Raw genomic sequence first — 22,298 nt, forward strand, 5'->3', positions numbered from 1 at the left:
ATACAGAAGCACAGGTAAAATAGCACATCCTTTCTGCAAGCAACTAAATTAACAGCCTGTTAACTAAGAAACTTTTTTATATAAAAAATATATATATATATATATATATATATAACATGATTTATATTCCCTGATGTCTTTGGAAAAGCCAAAGCAATTTTGCAAAGAAAGCAGTGTCAATGGATCTGGTCCTACGCTTGATTGTGCTTTTTGATATTTTTTCTTTCTCTGACTTTTTCTAACTTGTTTTTGTCTGCTTATGTTCATCAGCATTGTTCCTCATTCTGCTGGGGCAGTCATAAGTTAGGGAGAGCAGAGCTATACAAAGAAATTCTTGTATTTTTATTACGTCCACCAAAATGGAGAGAGTGGTCTGTGCTGTGATCTAGTGCACATCAAAGGTAAATCACACTGCATTTGTAACAGACGTGAGAAATATGGCTCTGTTATGTGGTCCTTCTCATTCTATAATCTACAAAATTTCACACTCTTCCTCTACTTCCATCTCAGGTGTGCTTTTAAAGATATCCTTATCAAACCCTGGAAATTTAGGCATTAAGCACTGGATTCCCTAAATGTATTTGAAAATATGTACTAATGTTCTCCTCATTTATGATTTCTAATTTTTTTGTTCAGAAACAAATATTGCTATCTAGGGTTCAAACAATTTGTTCCCAGTTCTTGGCATAATTAAAATTTTTGCTTCAGTTAGTTTCTCCCCAGGAACACAGAGCCAAGCTGTTTGTGGTGGGTTTGATGTTCTCAGGGCTTAGGTTTCAAAGGAACTTTGAAAAAGTGTTGACAGCCAGTTTGTCAAAATACTTAGTGTCAGCTATTGTGACACTAAGTATCTTGTAGATATGTAAAAAAAATTATGCACCAAATAGTTAATTTTGAGGGTTTGTTTTCAATGTACAGAGCTAGCAGTTCCACTAGTCTGATGTGTTAGCAGATCTGAATGCCACAAAATGCTCGTCCTCACTTGTGTTCTTGCTGAAAATGAATTGAGACCATATTTATTTTTTTTTTCCCACAGTGAAGATGTGTTTTAAGGTGAACAGTTGATTTGACTTCAGATGAGGATAGGATTGCTTTTGTAGTTTACCAAAACGATCTTTTACTCTGAGTCCAGGTATTTTTTTTTCCCCTGTGGAAACAGATATTTCAAGATGAAAAAGAAAGTCTGAATTCGTTGCTTAAATATAATCTGTCTTTGAATATTGGCTCATCCTTAACACGCTTATTTGTAGTTTAGTCTGCATTTACCTTTTGGACATCAACAGTGAAAGTAACTGTGAAGTTCAGTTACTTTCTGTGCCCCTAAGGTTTTTGTGTGTTCCTGTGTTAGTTTGTTTTACATTAACTGATTGGCATTAGCTCAGTCGGGCACAGTCTGTAGCACCTGAACTTGTCCTGTGCTCCTCAAGCTGCTGCACAATGCAATCCTTTTTCTTCACTGTAGGTTTGCAGGGATGGGTTTTGCTCAATCCCTCATCGAAAAATACTCAATAGTAGTGTCTGTAGAAACAGTGCTACATTTCAGGCCGCTTATTCCTGCTATTTGCCCATGCTGGAAGTGATCCTTGCAGCTGGGGAGCAGGGAGAGGGATGCGGGCTACTTCAGCCCCTCTGCAGCAGCAGTGCACTTCCCTGTGCCACCTCAGCAAGCGGAGGTTGGTGGGTGTAAAAATGGCTAGGTTTCAGTCGATTTGGAAGGATAAATCAGGGTGGCAAATGGTCAGATGAGTGAACACTGGAGATGGCAGGACTCCTCTGCCTGGTAGCAAAAAGGCATTGGATCATCTTTTCTAACAGTGCCTCGAAACAACGTTCACATGTAAGGATAAAAGCTGTGCTCTAAGTTGCAGAGGGCTTGGGTGATGGATAAGAAGAGATGCCTGGTGTTTCTGTTGATTTTCTGACAGGTTGAGAAATGCTGCTTGAATGTAAAAGCAGAGAAAATAGAGAAAGAACAGGGAGCGATTGGTGAAAATGATCTGTGTAACATAGCGAGTGCCATACGAGGTAACTTAACCCTAACCATAATTTCAGGGGGAATTGTGGTGTGGGTTTTTTTGTTTTGTTTTGGAGGGGGGTGGGAGGGGTTGGGGAAAAAAAGCCAACAGGAACCTGCTGAGATGAAAAACTTAACAGCACGTTTCTTTTTGCATCCTCTACTTTCTACTGGCAGCCCCTTTCCAGCCCCCCTCTAGCTGCAGATGTAGGTTTGCTTTCTCTCTCAGGCCTAATCTTCACCCTGCCCTAATGTCTGCACAAGCCCTGCACAGAGTCCAATGGGTGTTTGCCCAGATGAAAAAACATCTTACAGCCCACTTATCCCCTTTCAGAATTAAGGGGAATACGGGCACCATTATCAAACTTCTAAGAACTGACTATGCATGTAAATCCAGATTAGCGATCCTGCTTTCAATATTAATCATTTCTCCCCTGATGATAATTATAACAATATTTTTACTACTCTTTTCTGTATCACAGCTTGTTCCCTTCTGCATGCTAAATGGCACTAAAATTTTCTGATTTATGCTTCATGTAAATCTTTCCATGCTCTTAATTAACAAAATCTAAACTCACCCTTCAGCTGAGAGGGAGTAAAGGTGTAAGGAAATCACTGCCATTAACGATGCTTTACTTGCAGTGATGTCCCCCTGCAAAACATGAGGTTTCTGCACCTTCTTCCACTGCACCTATTGCTGCAGTACCTACGCTTTCCATTGCAGTGACAACCTTGTGAGAACCTCCTTGTTGCAACACATCAAAAAGACATGCTGAAAAAGGCAGTATCTGCTTCTAGACCCCAGACTACTTGCCACAAAAGCTGTGCATAATTAGTTTAATAAAATGTACAACCAACTAGGATAGGAAGACTGAGTACGGCCAGTAATTCCCATTGCACTGTGTAGTTTTGGGAGTATCGTTCTTGGCATGTACACCTAGCAGGCTGGGTTTAGTATCAGAGGAGTATAGGATAACATTTCAGATCATCTGGGCTTTCTAGACAGAAAATGCTTTTGAAAATTTTTTTTCAGTCTTGAGCTTCATGTTTCCATATAGTTCTGTGTATATTTTACACAAGCTGTTTAATAGTTTTCTCACAAATGTTTTATTTGCTCTGTATGTAGTTTCTGCTAACAGACTTTCTGTGCTTTTGAGTAATGACAAGCACTGTGGTGACACAGGTAGAAAATAAAAGTTACATGTGCTTGGAAATCCAGATGAAATATTACAGCCTACAAGTGACATGACAAGACCATATTTTGTGTGCAAACACCATCTGACGGCCTGCTGTGTTTCCAGAGCTTCAAAAAAAGTTTGAAATGCAGTAAAAAAATGTAAATTTTTGAAGTTTCTTCCCCTTGGTCTGGATTATAAAATAGTAATCCATTACATTGTAAATCTTCCTGTACCATGCAAATCCCTTTATAAGGATTAGGAGATGGTAACAAAGATGATCATATTTCAAGAGGTACTGGTGCAAGCTATATGCTTCTGCTGTCATACAGTCTTCATACAGTCTTAACCCAACATGTTATATACATTGTTCCAAGTGAACAGGTGCTTTACATTTATCAAGAATCTTAATTCATGCAATGACAAAAAAAAGATTTGGTTACAAGGCTGGGCAGCACATTCAGTCTGTTATTCTCTGCATGGACTCAACAATAGCTGAGGGCGTGCAATGGAGCAAAGACTATGCAATCAGTGACCCCTTGCCCCTTCAGTGGGGGAGAATTTCAGTAAAACACAAAGAAGCTGCTGTTCCTGCTTTTGCTGCTATCAGCCCAGGGACTACGTACAGAACAGTGGCTGCTGAATCTATTTCTGTGATTAGCTCTTTGAGCAAGAGTAGAGGAAAAGTGTTTCATCGTTGTGCCATTTCTTTCGTTGGATCAGACCCTGCTTAGGGAGAAGGCAGAAGCATCTGGCTTGCCTAGATTTCTCATGTACATTAGGGGTATGCAGTGTTTTGCCAGCATTTTGCACTGCTTCCTAGTCAATGAGTACTTATTGCTGTGAAAGGAAAAAATTGTATAAGGAGCTTCATTTTAGACCATTGAGCAGCATTTGAAGAATCCGTGTTATATTGCCGTATCTATAGAAGTAATTCTGAATGGATAGGGAATTTAAAAAGAAAGCAGTATTTGTAAAGGAGTCTGATTTCGTAGCTCTTAGAACAAATTTCCTTTTCAAATCTGTTGTTCTGATGATATCTAAAATCAGTTTCCAGGTGTAGGTTTTTCATGTTGCTTTGGGATTGCCTATAATGATGCAAGATCTAGGCAAGTCTGATCTCTTTATCTAATACTATTTGGAAAAGCCTTTCTTGTTAGCTGTGAGAAGTAAGCAAAAGTAGTTCCAGTATTTCTGGAAATGCTTGTACTAGTACTAGCACAGATGGGAATTTCAGTGCTTTTTGCTGCTTGAGGGTGGAAATCCGTCACTCCGTGAGCCTGGGGCACGGATTGGGATGCATGCGGGTCCCTGCTTGTTTTGGGGCAGAAGGGGCAGGTGCGTTTCCCTCAGCCCCAAACTGCGGTGAGGAAGCAGAAGAGCTCTGGTAACCTGTCCCACCCACCGTGACAAATACTAGCTGCTTCGAGCCACGAGCTCAGCTTTTCGGTATTCAGGTGCTTTTAGGGGGTATTTAGGGCTATGAGGGCAGGGTGCCATCGCCCCGCTGTGCCCGAGGGGGGGCTGTGACGGGCTGGCCCCACAAGATGGCGCCGCGGCGGGAGCACCGGCCGGCTCGGCGCGCGGGAGGCCGCCGCCAGGGGGCGCGCTCGTCCCCGTCCCCCCCCCACCATCTCCCCACAGCCGCCCGGTGCCGCCCCTGCGGGCGCGCTGCTGACGCGGGGGGCCCGGAAGCGGCGCACGTGGGGCCGGGGCGGATGGGATCCAGGGCGGAGGGGGGCGGCGAGCGGGAGGAGGAGGAGGTGGAGGAGGAGGAGGAGGATGAGGAGGAAGGCGCCGAGGGCCCGCCGGCACAATGCCTCTTCTGCTCCAGGTGCGCCTGCACCCCCCCCCCCCTTCCCCCTCCGTCCCCAGTGGGAGCGTTGCGGCCGTTGGGTGCGGTCGGTTAACGGCTGTCTGCCCGCAGGGTGTTCGGCGCCGCCGGGGAGGTGTTCGCGCACTGCAGCGCCCAGCACGGCTTCGACCTCCGCGAGGCGGCCCGGCGGCACGGTGAGCGGCACGCGGCCCGGGGGGATGCGCCGTGTGCGGGGCGAGGTGGGTTGGGGTGGGTGGGTGCCGAGCCCAGAGCCTCTCAGTCACGTCCTGCTGCCTGGAGAGGAGCGCTAGAAAGCAGGGGAAATCTGCACGTAGAACTGTAAGGTCTGGACTGCTCGCAGGGTAAAACCCGCTGGAAGGGTTTTCAGTATAGGTGGTGTCCTCTCTTTTCAAAGAAAGTAAATAGTTACGTGTGAACTATCCCTATTTCTGAGGTACTTTAAATATCAGTGTGTATTCTTGATGAGTAGGAACAGCTTACTTTCCATTAAGTAGAAAGCTGAAAATAGGAACAGAGGAGTACAACAAGCTAAAATATCAACAAGGTAGCCTAGTAGGAGATAACCCTGGTGTAGATTTGCTTGCCAAAGGAAGGAAATACATTCTCGTAAGCCAAGTTTTCATGTCTTCTGTTCTTAATTTGTGGCAGAAGTATCGGTCCTGAAGGTGGACGTGTCGTGGTTTGCTCCTAGAGAGTGAAATCGTAAATGGGAAATTAAGATAGGAAGATGACATTATTTAATGACATACATCCTAAGGAGAGGGTGGCCAGTTAAATAAGTAATTAGTATTCATATGATAGTAAAACTTGTGAATCTTCTGTAACACACTGTCTCTTTTTTTCTTTCATTCCAGGACTTGATTTTTATGGATACATTAAATTAATAAACTTCATTAGACAGAAAGTAAGTATGCCATGTATTACTTTTGTAATTTATGTCTAGAGAATGCAAAATCAAGGTGCTATGTTTTCAGCTGGCTTTTTTTTAATAACTGCATGAAACTTTGTATTCTAGAAATAAGAATTGACCAAAAAATACCAATCAATTGGTTTCTTTAGGTGCAAGCATAACTGTGAAGTTGTTTTAATTTTAAATGTACTTCATTAATGCAATTTATATTGTTTCCAGAAGAGAATTTTCATACTTAAAAGAAGTCCATGCCATGTTATATCACAGTGCTTTGTAATTCATCTTGGCCTTTAACTTAGATGTCTCACTCCCGTTATGGGTTCACCACTAAGTTTCCTAGTTCTTGTGCGTGCTGGTATAAAAGAGTCTTTCCTAGGAAAGTGAGCACACTACCAGGAAGGACAGCACTTGATCACAGAACGTAAAAATAATCTCTGCTAAAATATCGGAATCAGAAAAGCTGATGTGAACCTATAGTTTTAAGTTAGGCTTGGCTACATTTTGTTCTTATTGTAACTTTGATATATGTTTGGTTGTTTCATGAATCTATAGGTCTATGCTGAAAAACGTCTTGCACAGTTAAGCAATTTTTATTCGAATCTTCAGTCATTTACTTAAATCCTTCAACAATTACTTAAGGTATAATTAGCTACAGAGTAAGTCATGCAAATGGAGAAACTGAGGTCCAGAATCTGACCTCTTCTTTTTCCTAAGAAGGATTACCTTGGCAAATGCAAATACAAGAGGATGTAACATTTCTGTAAGGTGCTGTGCATGTAAAAAGACTTCATGCAATTAGGACGTTAGTTTAATTGGTTACCTCTGTTGTAATCTGTGACCCTGACACAACTGAACACCTGTGTAAACTTGGTAAACTTTATGTAGTGCAATCCTCAAGGTGTCCTTCAGTGTCTGGTAGACTGCTGTGCTTAACTGCTTGTGCTGAGTTCCATGATCCTATAACTTTCTGGATTTTGCAACACAAACTAGCTTAAAGATGTATTTTTATGCTCTGGTCACCATGGTTGTAGTGTCACTATGCTAATGTGAACACTTGATGTCAGAGCCAGGACGGAAGCCACAAGTTGTTCTTTATTGTTCTTGCTAGTTAGGCTTTAAAGCAGTATATTTCTTGGTATTTGCTATAAAACTACTTCTGTAATACACAATTTATTTTAATGGGTGGAAGAAAAAAACCCGTGCCTTGTTTTCTTGAATGGAACTGAGGGTCTGGTGTTTTCAAAGAAACTTACAAGCTCTTCTCCTTTCCTCTAGAAACCAACAGCAGAATATTTGAAATCAATCAGCAGCCCACTGCCTTGGGAGGGAGAGGAGTATCTGAAACCAGAGCTAGAAGATGATCTCCTGCTTCAGTTTGGTAAATAACTGCTTTTCAGTATGATTACACTGTATCATGGGGTAAATGTGATATTAAGAGTTGGTGTCACAGAAAGCATCAGTGCTACTCCTGAATTAACTTGAGTACTTGAGAAAGTCTATCTAATAATTGAACTAACAATGTTCGGTTACTCTGGTATTTTTACCACTTGTTGTGTGCTGGTTTTTAATGGTTGAGGTGTTTATAGCTCTGTTTATTATCTGCATTCACGTATTATAAATATGATGTTCTTAGTTGAGATTGCTGTATATGGTAATGAAGCAGGTCAAGACTTTACCTAAATTTCAGTGGAAGATGTGTGGGGCTTATAAAGCTTCTAAATGCAAATACTTAAAATCAGGTGCTTTGAATCAAAAATGTACAAGTGAAGAGCAAGCTATCTGCTGTGTTCGAAGAGCTTCATATCTTTTAGGCTGAGTCTTTGGACCAACCAAGTGTAAGATAATACAATTGCATAGAAGAGTTCTGCCTCTAGTGGTTTTAATGATCTGTTTGTTAAAGGGTCTTGAGGGAATTCCGTTTGACTTCTGAACTTGCTTTTGCTATCTATGATCTTCCAGCTCTGTCTTTGTTTTGCACTTCATTGTGCACCTTTCTTTCCCCTAAACCATAAGGTACTCAGGGCTTCTGGAATTTTTCTGCTCTATATAGTCTGTCCTTTTGCAAACAAGCCCTGCTGCGTGATGGCACAGATAGAGGACATGGATGGGTTACTTCAGAGATTTCACATTTCCCTGTGCACTTCACAGTCTAATGTGCACTCTGTGCCCATGTTACTCTCTTCTGCAGTGCTTGGTGTTTTCAGCTACCTCAGTGGTTGCTGAGAGTTATGGATAATATGAGCATCTGCAAATTGTGCTTTAAATACCTGCTTTGTTTCAATCTCATGGAATAAATAGTTTGTTGTCTTTTACAGATGAGCACAGTTGTGATTTTTCTATTTTTAAATGAAGTCTCTTGCCTGATAAGCTGTCAGTAGCTTCCTACTATATCCAGAAACATGGCAGCACTGTTTTCTGATGCACTGATGTCTGTTGAATTCAACAGATGCATTTAGCAAGAGGTGAATGGGTCCTACTGCTGAATTAGAGTTGTGGTGCTTAAAAATAATGTTTCATCTAGATTTCTTCTACTTAAACTTTTCTGAGTTCTGTATGAGGAAAAATACAGAGTAGCACCGTAATTAACTAAAGCTAAACCTAATGTCTCATTTATCAATTATCAAACACAAATACCTGAAGAAGTCCAAGTTGGGGATTTATTTGCTTTGTTAACTCTGAGCTCACTTCTGACATCATGCTTTTAGTGAGTAGTATTGTGTTCTGCAGTTAGTCCTGTCGAACTCAGTGATGTTTCTTGTAAAACACACTGTATTTGCAAATTATCCAAAGACAAAAATAGTAATGTTGGTTATATGTTTATGAGCATATGTTTTTCTTCCTCCCTATCAGATATAGAAGACCTGTGTGAACCTGCCGACGTGTGTTCTAATGGTTTAAATGATATGACAGTGCTTGAACAATTAAAATGTGCAGAACACAGAGCAAGACTCGCAGAAGCAGCCTTGGAAAGAGCACAAGAAGATCTTCAAAAAATGAAGTAAGAGCTTGAACTGAGACAAAAAATAGCCAGATGTAGATCAGGTGAAGCAGAGCAGTTCTAAATTATGGGCAGACCAACCACTTGCCCTGTAGTAGCCTACATGCCGTAATTCGTAGTGATGCTGATCTCTGCTGTAGGTTACTGTATCGAAAGAAACCATGGGCAGATGTTTCTGTTCAGGTAGATGATACAGTGCTCCCCTTGACAGAATAAAAGGAGCTCATGAGCGGAATGTGGAGCAAGAAGAGCATGAGGGACCTTAATCTATGGGAACTTGATTTTCTGCTGTCCTCTGTCATGGAAATAGGTGTATACCAGTATTTAGAAGGTTGGTTGCCTGTCTTTGGCTTCAGGAGTTAAAGCTAGGCCCAGGAGCTTTCTCATGCTTTACCTATCTGCAGACCCTTTGTGGGAGACTAACTGTAACTTGTTTCAGTTGCAGTGTGATTGTATTATGCAGATGTTGCTCTTTAAGGTGTGGAAAAAATGTAAGGTGTTCTAATGACTGGTCAGGATCAGTCGTACAGCTCCCAAGAAATTGTTGCTTTCTAAGCATGGGAGTAATAGTACGTGAGGACACCTACTAAATGAGTATAAGATAATTGATGCAGAAATGTTTTTCAAGGCTTTCCAGGCTCAGCAGACTTGTTTGTGATGTAATGGAAGGGGATACAATTTCAAAACGGGTAGCTGGAGGCCTTTCTTTCCCCACAAATGGTAACAGTTATTATGTAAGTCAGGTCACCTTTAGCATTTGATATGATTTAGAGATAAGAGCATGACTTGTATAGCTGACTTTTTATTCCGTTTGTGTACTCTTTAGTGATGATGGTTTTTATTTGTATTTGTTTCTTGATTAAAAAGGTAGAGGGAATTTCCGCATCTAGGGTTCTTGTTTGGTACTTGTGTTGCATATGTAGGCTGGGGGAACTCTTGGCTGAATCCAGTTAAAGTAATTTCAAGTCTGAAATTAAGTTTAAGTTGTACAAAATGTTAATTTTAATTGTATGCCATAGATTTTAAGTTGTATAAGTTGCCGTTTTTATAACTTCAATCATTATTCAAAAAAAAAAGGAATAAAAACATGAACTAGTACGTTAAAGACCAATATTAAAAATAAGATCTGTATCCTACCTATATGTCAGGAAGTATAAGAAGTTTCTAATATCGACAGCCTTGTAGTGTGAGTTCCCTTACCACCTTCTCTTCCCCATCCAAGCTAAGCACAGAAGTCTTTAAAATCTCAGGACTGAAATAGTAATTTTGTTGTCTTGTAAGGATGGTATTGGTAACAAGGTGTTACCGGGAGCTTCTGTAGATTCCTATGTAAGAAAATATGGCTTTAGTTAAAGGTCAGCATTGGCTGCTTTGGAGTGGTCTAGGTCAGACTGCAGAACTTGAAGGGATACCGTTTGGCTGAAGCACTTTTGCTGTTCCGCATGATTTCATATTGAAGTGTCAGTTAAAACATTATAGTATGGGTTGTTCAGTTGTCACCCATAATTTTAGTTTTCATGATAAAACTGTAGGTATGGGTTCTTTCATCCAAAATTCTTCTAAAATGTTCATCAATTCTTTCTTGGAGAAGTGAGAACTTAGCATACATATAAGGAGTACAAGGCCGTGGAAGAGGAAAGTAAGTATGGCATGTGAATAAAAACGGAATTAAAATAACTTGAATTTTAAGCTCAGAGTTAGCTTCACTCTGATACTGCGAGTTTGAAGTGCGTCCTTCAACCTTACAGGAGTCATTCACCTATCTATACATGATTTATAGTTCTGAAGTGCTGTTTGTGGGATTGAGTCCATAACTGTATTACATACACAAAACAGACATTGTCGTCCTGTAGACTTTTACCACGGTGGTACTAGCTTTTGTGCTAGGAAGTGCCAAGCAAGGAGTTTCTACTTAAAAATAGAAATGAAATCTGAATTGGATTAAACTGTGGCTGGCACACAGATGAATACAGCAACTGTTTCACTGCTAACGCCGCTTGAAGTAAGAGAGAAGCATGGATAGGTAATGCGGCAAGAGTGGTGCATCATCGTGCAGCAGCCTCCAGGAGCCAGCAGAGGGAGATTGTGCACATTTAAAGCTGAAGCCGGGCCCATTGTTGTAAAAGCCCCTGTGCAGTCTGGATTCCTTATCTCTTTCAAGCTCTCTCTCCACCCCCCCCGCTTCCTTTTCATGGTCCCATAAACATGTCTCAAGGGTGTATTTCAAATTGATTACAGACAATTTGCACAGGATTTCGTGATGAACGTGGATGTCCGTAGCAGCTCGTCATCCAACGCCATTGCAGACCTTCAGGAGGATGAGGATGGCGTTTACTTCAGCTCCTACGGGCATTATGGGATACACGAAGAGATGCTAAAGGTTAGAAAGTGATCTCAACTGCATCTGAGTAGGGCTGTAGAGGAAAGAAGGAATGAAGCGGGCTGTGTGCCCGTATATATACTGCAGAGTAGCTGCATTTTTAACCCTTTCTATACATCGTAGTTTTTTTTCCTAGGAGTTGGGCTGAGATTCTTTTTTCAGTTTTATTTCCTTTCTATGAATTCTTTTTACTGTACAGGAAGCATTAGGGAAATCATTTACTCTAGAGACAGGCTTCAAGATGCTGCAGTATCTTCCACAACTTAACCTTGCCAGAAGCAGCTTTTTCCTATATGCTTGAAAGATACACGATATAATGGTGTGGTACAGATAATGAATGTTTTTCTTCGGTTCATTTTTTCCAAACAATTAAAATTTGTCAGGCAAGTTACTGTGGTTTCCTATTGCATTAAGTAAAAGCAGCAATTGCTGTCATTTGTATGCTAGTATGCTATCCAGCATATTGATAACATGACATTGAATAGCTGAAAAAATTGTAAGCTGCTTTTTTGTGATTAAGATGAGGGTTAAGACTTTTTTTCTAAGGGAAACCTCTTCCCTTTAAAATTAAAAAAAATAAAATGAAAAAATTAAGCATCCTATAATTGGCATGTAAATTAAAACCCCTTGATGCGTCCTTTCTGAGAAAAGGCCATAGTTAGGAAAGGTGTAAGCAGTTTTATCATTTTTATGGCAGAAATAAATAAAATTCCTACCAAAATGTATGGATAGAATATGGAGTTGCAAAGTAACTTTGTCCATGCAGGTAGCATATAAAATCTTCTGCTTTGTAAATCATTTGATGGCCTTAATGTAGAAATGCACATGAGCCTGTGTTAAGGCTAGTGTAAGTGTGAGGTAAATTTAAAGGGAGAGGGAGTGCTGCAGAAGCATGGAGGTCTCTGCAGAGATGGAAGAATGTTTTCCTAAGTGAGTAGTCTAGAGAAATACATTAAAAATCTTGAAGATAAATAATAGGAGTTGGTTTTTGTAGGTCAGTTGTATAAATAAAGGTGTTGTTTGAGCTGTTAAAGGGTATAGATGAGGAAGTCTTTGATTATGAAGTTCTTCGTAATTGTGCATTTCTGCAAATTGAGTTAGGTTTCAGGGGATGTTTGTCAATGCTTTTAAGACTTCAGACTTTTTTTCTAACCATAGGAAAACATTGATTTTTACTGCACATATATACGGATTTTTTTGCTGTATGCCAGTTATTCACTTTGATTTTTTAGTATGCCAGTATTATATAAATAAATGGGTTTGCTACATAAAAAGCTTTAAGAAAGGGGATTTGCTGTGTGTTATCAGCTTTGTTTCTGACGGTGTTATATTTGGAAACTTTTTTCCTCATGCCTAGTAGTGGCTGGCTGAAGTTTCGATTTGTTTCTTTTGCTGCAACTACTTCAAAGCCAGGGAAGGATGGTTGTTACTTTACCCTGGTCAAATGGCTAGTTTTCCCCCTTGTCCTTTCTCTTCAGAATTTCTTAAAAATCGTTTTAAAAAGTTTCCCTACCATTTTATGTAAAAACAAGAAAAGTATTGCGTTGAAATGGTGAGTGAAGGAACAGAATTGATGAGTAGAGAGACCTGAAGTGAATGACCATGGCAGTAGTGCATATAGTAGAGACAGGAGCTAGGATTGTATTGATTTAGCTGGGGCAGTGCTGAGGCAATGTGAGTGGGCAGGATGGAAGGCTGAAAGCTTTCCAGCTGGCTGCTTGCTTGATTGATGCTGAACCTTGTGATTTTTTTTTTTAATACTATTTTGGTTGTTTCAGCAAATCCTATTATATACTGCGACAGAAGTAAACTACTAAAAATAGTTGCTCTCAATGAATTGTCGTAGTAAGCCAACATAATTTTGAAGGATCTATTTGCTTTATTCATGTTAATTTTATATACTTTGAAAGTAAAATTCTGTAAAATACTCCATGACTGTTTGGGCCATGTGTGTGGTGATCTTAACCGTTAACAGGATTTTAGGGTTATCAAGCATCAGAATAACCTGGTATGTCTATATAATTTTTATGAACATATTCTTTGTTCTGAGTCTCTTCATGACCTTTTTTCCTAATAAAATAGACTTTGTTCTTTCTCACTGTAGAAGATATCTTTAGTTTTGATAGCAAATAATTTTTATAAAAACTACAGTAGAAGAATGTAAACTTGAATATAAACAGTTTTATTTACTACTTGAGTATTATTCGTAGTCCATCTTTATTAGATAAAGGTGACTTAAAAGATACTATTTTGCTTTGCTCTAACATCTGACCTGCAACAGCAATTCCAAAACATAGACTTGACTGTCCATTTGTGTACCTGGTGATGCACAGTAAGAGGATCAATATATTACCTTGCTGATAGATCGGGCTATGCCATTAGCTTTCATACACAGAGATATTGTAAACGCTTCGTTGTATGCTTGAAAACATACCAGCTTCTCAGATCATGTTGAGTTATAGTTAGATCTGTATTTATTTAATTTAAGCTTCCATAGGGTGGGCTGTACAATTTTAATTACTGACTTGTTTTCAGGCTTTCTGATTAGTAGTTTGTTCAGAAATAGAAACAGTTAATGTGATCCATGACTCCTTTTGAGGGATCTGCGTGTCATGCAAGTTAAGAGCATAGAATGATGCAGAAAATTTTATGACCTCACCAGTCAAATTTTTACCATTGTATAGAAGGCTGTTGTGTAAAGTTGATGTAGTATTGCCATTCTATTACTGCTGTTCATGCGAGGTGATGAAGGGGTGTTAAGAACTTTGAAGCATCCAAAATCCAATGAAGCAGGTCAGAGTAGTGAAAGGTATTTATTTTCTCTTCCAGAGGCTCAGCTGGCTTTATTTGCTTAGGCAATAAATTTTAAAAGATTTTAGTATGGAAAATATCATTACTGGAGAATCCTTATAGGTATAGTAGCCACAAAACATCTTCAGGCCAAGTAAAAAGCAACTTGCTCAGCATTTTTGAACAGTGTCTTGTATATGAATAGGCCAAGTGAACATTGTTTTTTCTGCTTTAAATCATAGGATAAAGTGCGTACAGAAAGTTATCGTGACTTCATCTATCAAAATCCACATATCTTCAAGGACAAGGTAGGTAAAACAGCTCAAAATTCAGTAATTTCTGCAATTTGTTTTTTCCTAAGTGATAGAAATCCTTCCGACTGGCTGCTTTGTAGCTTTGGGTTGGAATATTGCACTGACAAGATTTGATTTAATATACTCTGGCTTTATTAGGTGGTAGAACGTTATTCAACTGCTGGAGGGTGGACAGTGCTGATAACAGAAGCACTGATCGCTGTTGTCACTGTTATGTGTGCCATGTTGGGATGTTCATTAATTATGTTGGCTGGGTTAAGTTAAACCTTTCTCATCTAGTATATTAAGCAGAATCTATTTTAGAGGCATTCTTGACCAGAATTTAAGTGAATTTCTATTTGGGCCTTATTCAGTAAAGACATCTTAGAAGCACTGCACAATTAGATCTGGGGAAGAATTCATATGCAGCTGACTTGGTGGCGTTTAGGACTTGGAACAGGGAACTGCTATTGCCCATGCAGTGAGGAGAAAAGAGGCCTGTGGGTGTTTATGATCCTACCACGGTTATGACCCCGGTGCAGATGTAATACTCGTCTTGTCTTCCATGTTTCTGTTGGCTAATTCTGAATTTGGTGTCTTCTGTTTTGTGCTGTGCAGACTTGTGTTCTGGATTAGATTTCTTCTACTTAACGCTTAAGTTATTCAGCTGGCAGGCTTATGGAAGGAAATCACTTCAGATTTTTTGGTTGGTTCTGGAAAGAGACTCGGTTAATAAGTGGTAACATAAGTTCTTGAAATTGTCCTAGGTAGTTTTACAGGGGGAGGTAATCCTAGGTGGATAGTGCATGCTCTTGATATTTCTCACCTCCGATTTCTTTCAGCAGCTACAGTGGAAAATGACGGTTATCAAATGACTTGTCCAACCTGGGAAAATAGGCTGATTTCCTTTAGAAATTAGATGACAATTTAAAAAACAAAAAAACAACAACAACAAGGAAAAAAAAGAAAGAGGCAGCTTCATAGTCCTGTAATATTCTTAGAACTCCCATATGGCATTTCTCGTTAGAAAATTTTGTTTTTTCTGAAAGGACAACTGTGAGGCTGGCTGTAGAAGTTGATTGAAACAGCTTAGTTGACCTTACTGGCTTTTAGTACAAATCTGCAGTATCCCTAAGAGGTGTGTTTGTGTGAATGGGATGATAACACAGCACTTGTTTGTTGGTTTGTGCATATTACATTCAGGACCAGTCAGCATATTCTTTCAGCTTCCAAAATAGATTATTAAAACTTGAATCCTGTTCTTGCTGTGTTTGCTATATACCTGCTAAACGTACTTGAGGTGAAAATAGGAAAAATTCATGCTAGGACAATTCCAAACAAATAGTTCAAGTGATCTGTCCTGGTAAAATAAAATGTGATCCATTTTACAGAAAAAATATTTTTGGTTTAAAAACAAACGGTATTGCCATGCTTAAGCTTCTGTTGTGGAATATAAGTTCAACGCAGGCATTATTGGGATATTGAGGAGAAAAATGCGTTGTTAAACATTATTGCTACTAACAGTTCATTGATGGAATGAATTAAATCAACCAAGTTACCCAACTTTCTGTCTTTCCGAATTTGAAGTAATATTTTTGGTTATGAAAGCTAGCCTATCAGTTTTGATTAGATGGCAGAGAAGGATGTGATGCTGCAGTCTGTAATGGTGTAGTCAAATCACCAGTCCAGCTTTTCCAGATCTCTGGTGAGAGGCCATATGTGATCACTGCAAGAACGCGTTAGCTGTAGACCCTTGTCCTTAGGCTAATTGGTGATCATTTTGCTTGTCTTTCAGTTCCTCAGATGTTTTCCAGCTTGTACGTATTCCTTTCTCTTCCTTTTTCTCCACCCCCGTCCCCTGCCTGAGGCTAGATGAGCTCCATCTGGGTTTTTAAGTGACCAGGGCAGCTGTCCAAAGTGTTGTCTGTTTTGATTTTTTTCCTATTTGTGGTGATTGCTCTCTTTCATGCAACTGCACATCAAGAGCATTCTTTCACAGAGGTTTGTTTTTGGCTCTGACTTCCAGCTTTCATGGCTCAGCAGTTCTGTTAACTGCCATGTGTGGAGCGTTAGAAGAGATGGTGTTAGGGAGCATGAGATACCAACAGCTGCAGGAACGTTGGTTTTAACTTCATATTCCTGTCTCCTGAAGACTTGAGCCCAGGCACTTCTGTAGCCACTACTACTCATGCTTCACTTGTGAATGGGTCATGGAATTGACTCCCATTAGAACAAAGCTGCAAAGAGTTCAAGTGGAACAAGCAACTCTATCTGCAACTTCTGTTGCCAGCCTCCACGCAAGATGCTAATAAAACCCCATTATGCAAATGTTCCCTAGTCTGCTTCCAGATTGTAAGTTGGCCTGTGAAGACAGGTGGCATTCAAATCTTGGTCATGTTTCCCAGTACACCAGAGCAGAGGTTAACTTAGATTGGGCTGTAAAGGATAAATGGCTATTTTTATTCATGCTGACTTCAGTTTCATTGCTTTGTATCCATCATCAAAGCATATAAGTTGTATGCGATGCTCGGCAAACACACCTGATGGGCAGAGCATTCATGTGCTTAAATGGTTAGCATTTGTAAAATGAACTTTGCAAGTGTAGATGCAAGTTAATGTTGTGCCAAAACAAGAACTCTCAATAGCTCATGAGTAAGAGTGCATTGTTGCATTGAAATATTTTCTAAGATGGGGTTATAATTCTCAAGTGTGGGATGGATTACTGAGTGATTCGATGCCTCCTTTGGGAAAAGAGTGTTACGAAAGCTGTGAGGACCATTTCACAACACTAGAAGCTGTGCTAAGGAGAGCCACTAAAATAACTTCGTACTCCTTTCTAATAGATGATCTTCGTGACTAGTAACTCTAACTTGATATGCATCTTACCGTAGAGTTATTTTAGTAACTTATGTGTGCTCTCTTGTGTGGCGAAGAAAGTTTGTCTTCACAGCTCAGTCTGTTAATGCTTAAACGCTGTGCACAGTTTGAGCGACTCTTTGTATGTCTATGTACTCTTTAGGACTGTTCTTCTGTTTTCAGTTTTGAGAACATTTTTGGATCTAGGGTTTAGAATTTTTTAAACACCATTAGTAAAGCTTAGCTATGTAAAGAAGGCTGATAATATGACAATTAGTGAACTGGCCTCATCTATCTGGCCTAACATCTATTTGAGCTGTCAAAACCAAGTGTTTGCAGTAGTAGTGTTAAATTGAATACACTTTAAGTGTTTTAATGAAGTTTGTCTTCCAGGAAAACTTAGGTATCTCATCTTCCTGGATTTTTTGTCGTTTTTATTAAGCCTGTTAGAAAATAATTTGTGAGTTTTAAATTGTGCTATTCAACATTTTGAAATTTAGTCATCGAAGCTGTAGCTGTTTTGTGGCACTGTGGCCATTTCTAGCAGGGGATTTACTAACTCTTTACAAGGAACATAAAACGATCTGTACAAGTTTTTATGGACAGTAAATATGAAGAAAGATTCCTCCATCTCGTCTGCTTACAGTTCTTTCCATATAATGATGTTGGCACATTCTGTTCTGGAGGCAAAAGTAGATAGGACACTACTTTGTTCCTCGGTGTTATGAATCACTAGGGATTTTTCTTTGCTTTATATTCTTCTAAAGAAGAATACAGGACTATATGCATCTGAAGAATCATATCCAATTTTTATTGTTGAAGGGTAGAAATAAAAGCATGGAAGTATGACTTAGTCACAGATTTTAACAGGCAAGGCAAGAACCGTTTGTGTAAAATTACTTTGGACCAAGAAGGTAAGCCAATGAGTAAGATAAATATATTGATACCGTAAGAATGTTGTGAACGTGCATTCTGAATGTTGAGCAGTCAGAGTGGCTGTGACATTTCTCTTTGGCAAGTAGATAATCAGTGATATCAGTTAGGTGCATATATGTAATCCTCCTCCGTGTGCTGTAGTTGGAATGAAACTACTGGAACGAAATAAAGTTTTTAAATAGTTTTAATGAGAAACTGCAGAGTTAAGTGTATTTTTTCAGAGTCTATGCTAAATTCAATTGTTAGAATATTTCACTGGTATTAAAATTTTTCAGGCTCAGTTCTGTTTTTCCTGTTTATGTAACTTCTTAGTTGTTGCTTAAATAACTGCTCACAACTATTTTGCTCATGTGGATGACTTCATCTGCAGCTGGAGCTAGTCTGCCTCATTGCCCCTCTGTAAAAGGTGGTAGAGGGTGTGGGGTTATAACTGTGGTTTGGCTTGCACATCTCTGAATATAACAGATTTGATGCTGCTACCTTTTCTTCCTTCCTTCAAAGTATGGTATCTCACTGATGTAGAAGGATATGTGGGAAAAATCATAGCAAGAGAAATAAATGGAAGCAAAGCTAAGTTGCTTGTACTTATTTCAGGTGGTTTTGGATGTTGGCTGTGGAACTGGAATACTTTCTATGTTTGCTGCCAAAGCAGGTGCGAAGAAAGTGATTGGAGTCGACCAATCTGAAATCATTTATCAGGCCATGGACATCATAAGGTAGGAAAAGTTCTGGAAAAACATGAAAATACCACTGTAAGAAGTTATTAAAAAACCAGTCTAAGTTAATGATCAGATATCACTTTGTAAGTTTTATACTGAAGTCTTTCTTTATTCTAAGAATGAACACAGGTTTTGATGTGCAATCATGTTTGCTGTTCTAATAAAGGTAGTAAAAATAGAGCGCTAGTTGAGGAAAAATATTTCCCAGATGCTTCTTGATATTGGCATTGGGACCAACGCTGTCATGCTGTTGAGGCTCGAACTGGCTGCTGCCAATGCATTTCCTATTTTCGCTTTGTTTGCTTGAAATATCACTGCTGGTAAAACTGTAATTTTTTTAAACAACAAACGTTAGAGTTGACACCTACCTAGAGGATATGAGGAACTTTGCTGGCTGCAAAATTTTAAGTTAAGCGTATAGAACTGCTGTAGATGAACACAGTGGAAGTTGTTTAGATTGCTATTTAGATGTACACACACTCACTGCTGTTTCATTTTATATATATAGCAAATTTCAATAGTTATATGATGTCGATAAATTAATCTTCTAGATGACAGAAAATTAAAATGCTTTACTGGGTCCATCTAAATGTATATATATATATTTATTCTTTTAGATCATTGTGTTAGTTAAACTGTGATATTTTCAAGTAGTATATGACAAGCTTTTTTTTTCTTTTTTTTTTTTTTAACCAATTTTGACACCTGTAATGGAGACATGAAATGTAGCTCTCTGTTGGCAAATTTTGTAGTTAATGGTATTAACCTTTCTCTAATAAGGTTCTTTACATTAGTATATTTAAGGGAGACTATGTTTGTAGAGAGTAATAAATGCCTATTACCACGTATTTTGTTTCCTTGGAAACCTCCTTTGCTCTGTTTTTCGTGTTTGTTGGAAAGTGATTACCATTGCACTGTAATATTTTCTATAGTTTGAATAAAAAATCAATTTAACAGCATGTACACAGACACATTAGCACACAATCTATGGGGTCACTGAGAAAAGATCTTGGAAAAAAAAATCTGATAAATGATCAGGAATATCACAAATAAGGTGTGTGCCGTGTAAACCATCACAGAATTATACGGAATGGGAGGGACCTCACGAGGGCATCTGGTTCAGCTCACTTTGAGACCAGGCTCAGGTACAGTAGGTGGCTCGAGCATTGTCTGGTCAGGTTCTGAACACTGCCACTTCTGTCTGAACTTCTCTGGCAAATAGCTTGTTTGATTATCCTCACTTGTGTTTTTCAAATACCAATGGGTGCAGATTATGTCCATTGCCTCCCATTTAGTCACTGCAATATCAGTCAAGGCCTTTGCTTGGTCTTCTATTCTCCCGCACAGTAGGCAGAGGACACGTTCAAAATGGTTACGTATATGAATTACTGTCTTATTTATAATGTACTATGTGACAAACTCTGCATTATTCATCTCTTAAAACAAGGGTACAAAAAGACCTATATGCTTTATACTCAAAGGATGATAGAACTATTAGCCACTGCGTGTTAACTTTGGTGAGGAGAAGGGTGAGCCTTTAAGAAAAACAAAAATTGAAAAACGTTAAGCTCTTAAAAGTGGTAAATAACCACCCAAATTAAGCATTGAACCACCACTAAAGCTACACATTTATAGGTAACTTTGGCTGTAAAAGGTTCAATTCACATTGAAGTCTTTGGTTCATATCAGAACAGTTCGTATTTGCCTTGGTAAACCCCCTTTTTCCGAAGGAATTGAACTGACCAACTTGTAATGAAATAACAAATATTTATGGGCATACTAAACAACTTGGTGTTGCTTAAAAATAATTACTTCAGTGTGTCTCCACCTATGATTAAAGTACATAATCAAAAGCTTGAGTCTCGTACAGAATTCAGGTTCATTTCTAATGCGCTCTAATAAATGCTAGAAACAGTGCGACCAATGGGTATAAGTAAATTGGAGGAAGTGGTCGCCGTGGCATTACCACAGGACATTCCCTCCTTTCCCAAGGCTTCATAGTAAATTTATTAACTATTTGCCCTATCTTTTCTTAATGTGAACAAGAAAAGGAATATTTTCGAGTGCGGTGAAGGTTTGATTTTTGTCATTTGTCTTGGTAGGCTAGAATAGAACGTCAAAGTACGCTTCTTTATAGCATGCAAGCAGTCTTTCCTATAGTTTGTCATCTATATTGATGACTTTTTTCCTTTATACATTAAAATGGAAAACAGGTACATAATAAATGAGTGTTTTTACTCTCTTTGGTTTTAATTATGTCCTTGTACATGGTTGTTCAGGAAGTTACCTGTATAGGCTTTTTTGTTCTTAAAATATTAATGTGGTTGATAGATCTTCAGTGTTTCATTTCTCTCTTTGAACTTCTGTTTTAACTTTGGCTTCTAAAACTAAATGTGATATTAGTGGTGAACTGCTACTCTTCTTCAGGATGATTGTCGCACTCAAAGAGTTTAATTGATGTTTCCCACAGCCCACGTGTTCAAGTACCCTTTTGACCCTTTCCCTCCCTTTTTTTCTGATCTTTCCCCTATTGTCTTCTAGATTGAATTTTTAATATGATTAGTGGTCTGCATTGCAAGGCAGACAGCATGCAAGAGTAAGATATCAGGATGGGCGGGTAGGGGAAGAGATGAGAACTGCTGTGGATAGATAATACTTTTTTTTTTTTTTTTGGTGGGAATACTTCAGTACTCTCTGTAATAGCAGCTATCCTAATAATGGTATATACAAGAAAGACTAACGTGGTTTGCCAAGGAGAAAATACTAAATTTCAAGTGTTTCAAGTGTCTAGCAATTCAACTGTCGTGCAGTTGTTTTTTCCAAAAGCTGTAGTCAGGTCACAGAAACTTCCTCCGTATACAGAGAGTTTGTATGGTTACTTGCATATGAGGTGATACTGATGGCTGCAGTTACTGAACAGTGCAGATGACTGTGGCAAAATCACAGTTGGGATGATACCTTTTTCTGTAGAATAACTATAATATTGATTTAGAGGGAACGTTTGTTCTCTGTGACTTGGCAGCTGGTTTTGTTTTAAAATAAATAAGTCATGCAAAATAGCTTTGTATGAAGTTCATTTCCATTTGTATCCTAGTGTGATGAGTAGGCTCCAATTACTCTAGACTTACGCTACAAAGGTCAAAGGAGAACTGGAAACAAGCAACTCTAAATGAAGAGGAGCATCATTTTAAGTTGGCCTCTTCTTTGTTTTCCTGGGTTCTGATGTCTACATGCTTGAATTCACAGCACACTGGAGTCATACTGATCTACTGTCTGACACCTTTGCTTGGCTCTCCTGAAATATTTGGAAACTTATAACTGTTCCATCTGACATGTAACTGAAAAATGATGTTACATTGTAGTACTTCACTGATTGCTTTAAAAATAATA

General features: G+C 39.0%; 1 protein-coding gene across 1 annotated transcript in view; it reads left to right on the forward strand.

Annotated features, from left to right (window-relative positions):
* The first annotated feature begins 4,907 nt into the window (after positions 1-4,907).
* PRMT3 (protein arginine methyltransferase 3) overlaps positions 4,908-22,298 on the forward strand; it is a 54,942-nt gene continuing 37,551 nt past the window's right edge. Inside the window, exons 1-8 of the mRNA XM_032188554.1 lie at positions 4,908-5,023; positions 5,117-5,199; positions 5,881-5,930; positions 7,212-7,314; positions 8,787-8,934; positions 11,173-11,314; positions 14,347-14,412; positions 18,784-18,905. Coding sequence (XP_032044445.1) covers positions 4,908-5,023; positions 5,117-5,199; positions 5,881-5,930; positions 7,212-7,314; positions 8,787-8,934; positions 11,173-11,314; positions 14,347-14,412; positions 18,784-18,905 — 830 coding nt within the window. The remainder of the gene's footprint in view (positions 5,024-5,116; positions 5,200-5,880; positions 5,931-7,211; positions 7,315-8,786; positions 8,935-11,172; positions 11,315-14,346; positions 14,413-18,783; positions 18,906-22,298) is intronic.

The sequence above is a fragment of the Aythya fuligula genome, chromosome 5 (genome assembly GCF_009819795.1).
Source record: "Aythya fuligula isolate bAytFul2 chromosome 5, bAytFul2.pri, whole genome shotgun sequence".
In the NCBI taxonomy this organism is placed as follows: Eukaryota; Metazoa; Chordata; class Aves; order Anseriformes; family Anatidae; genus Aythya; species Aythya fuligula.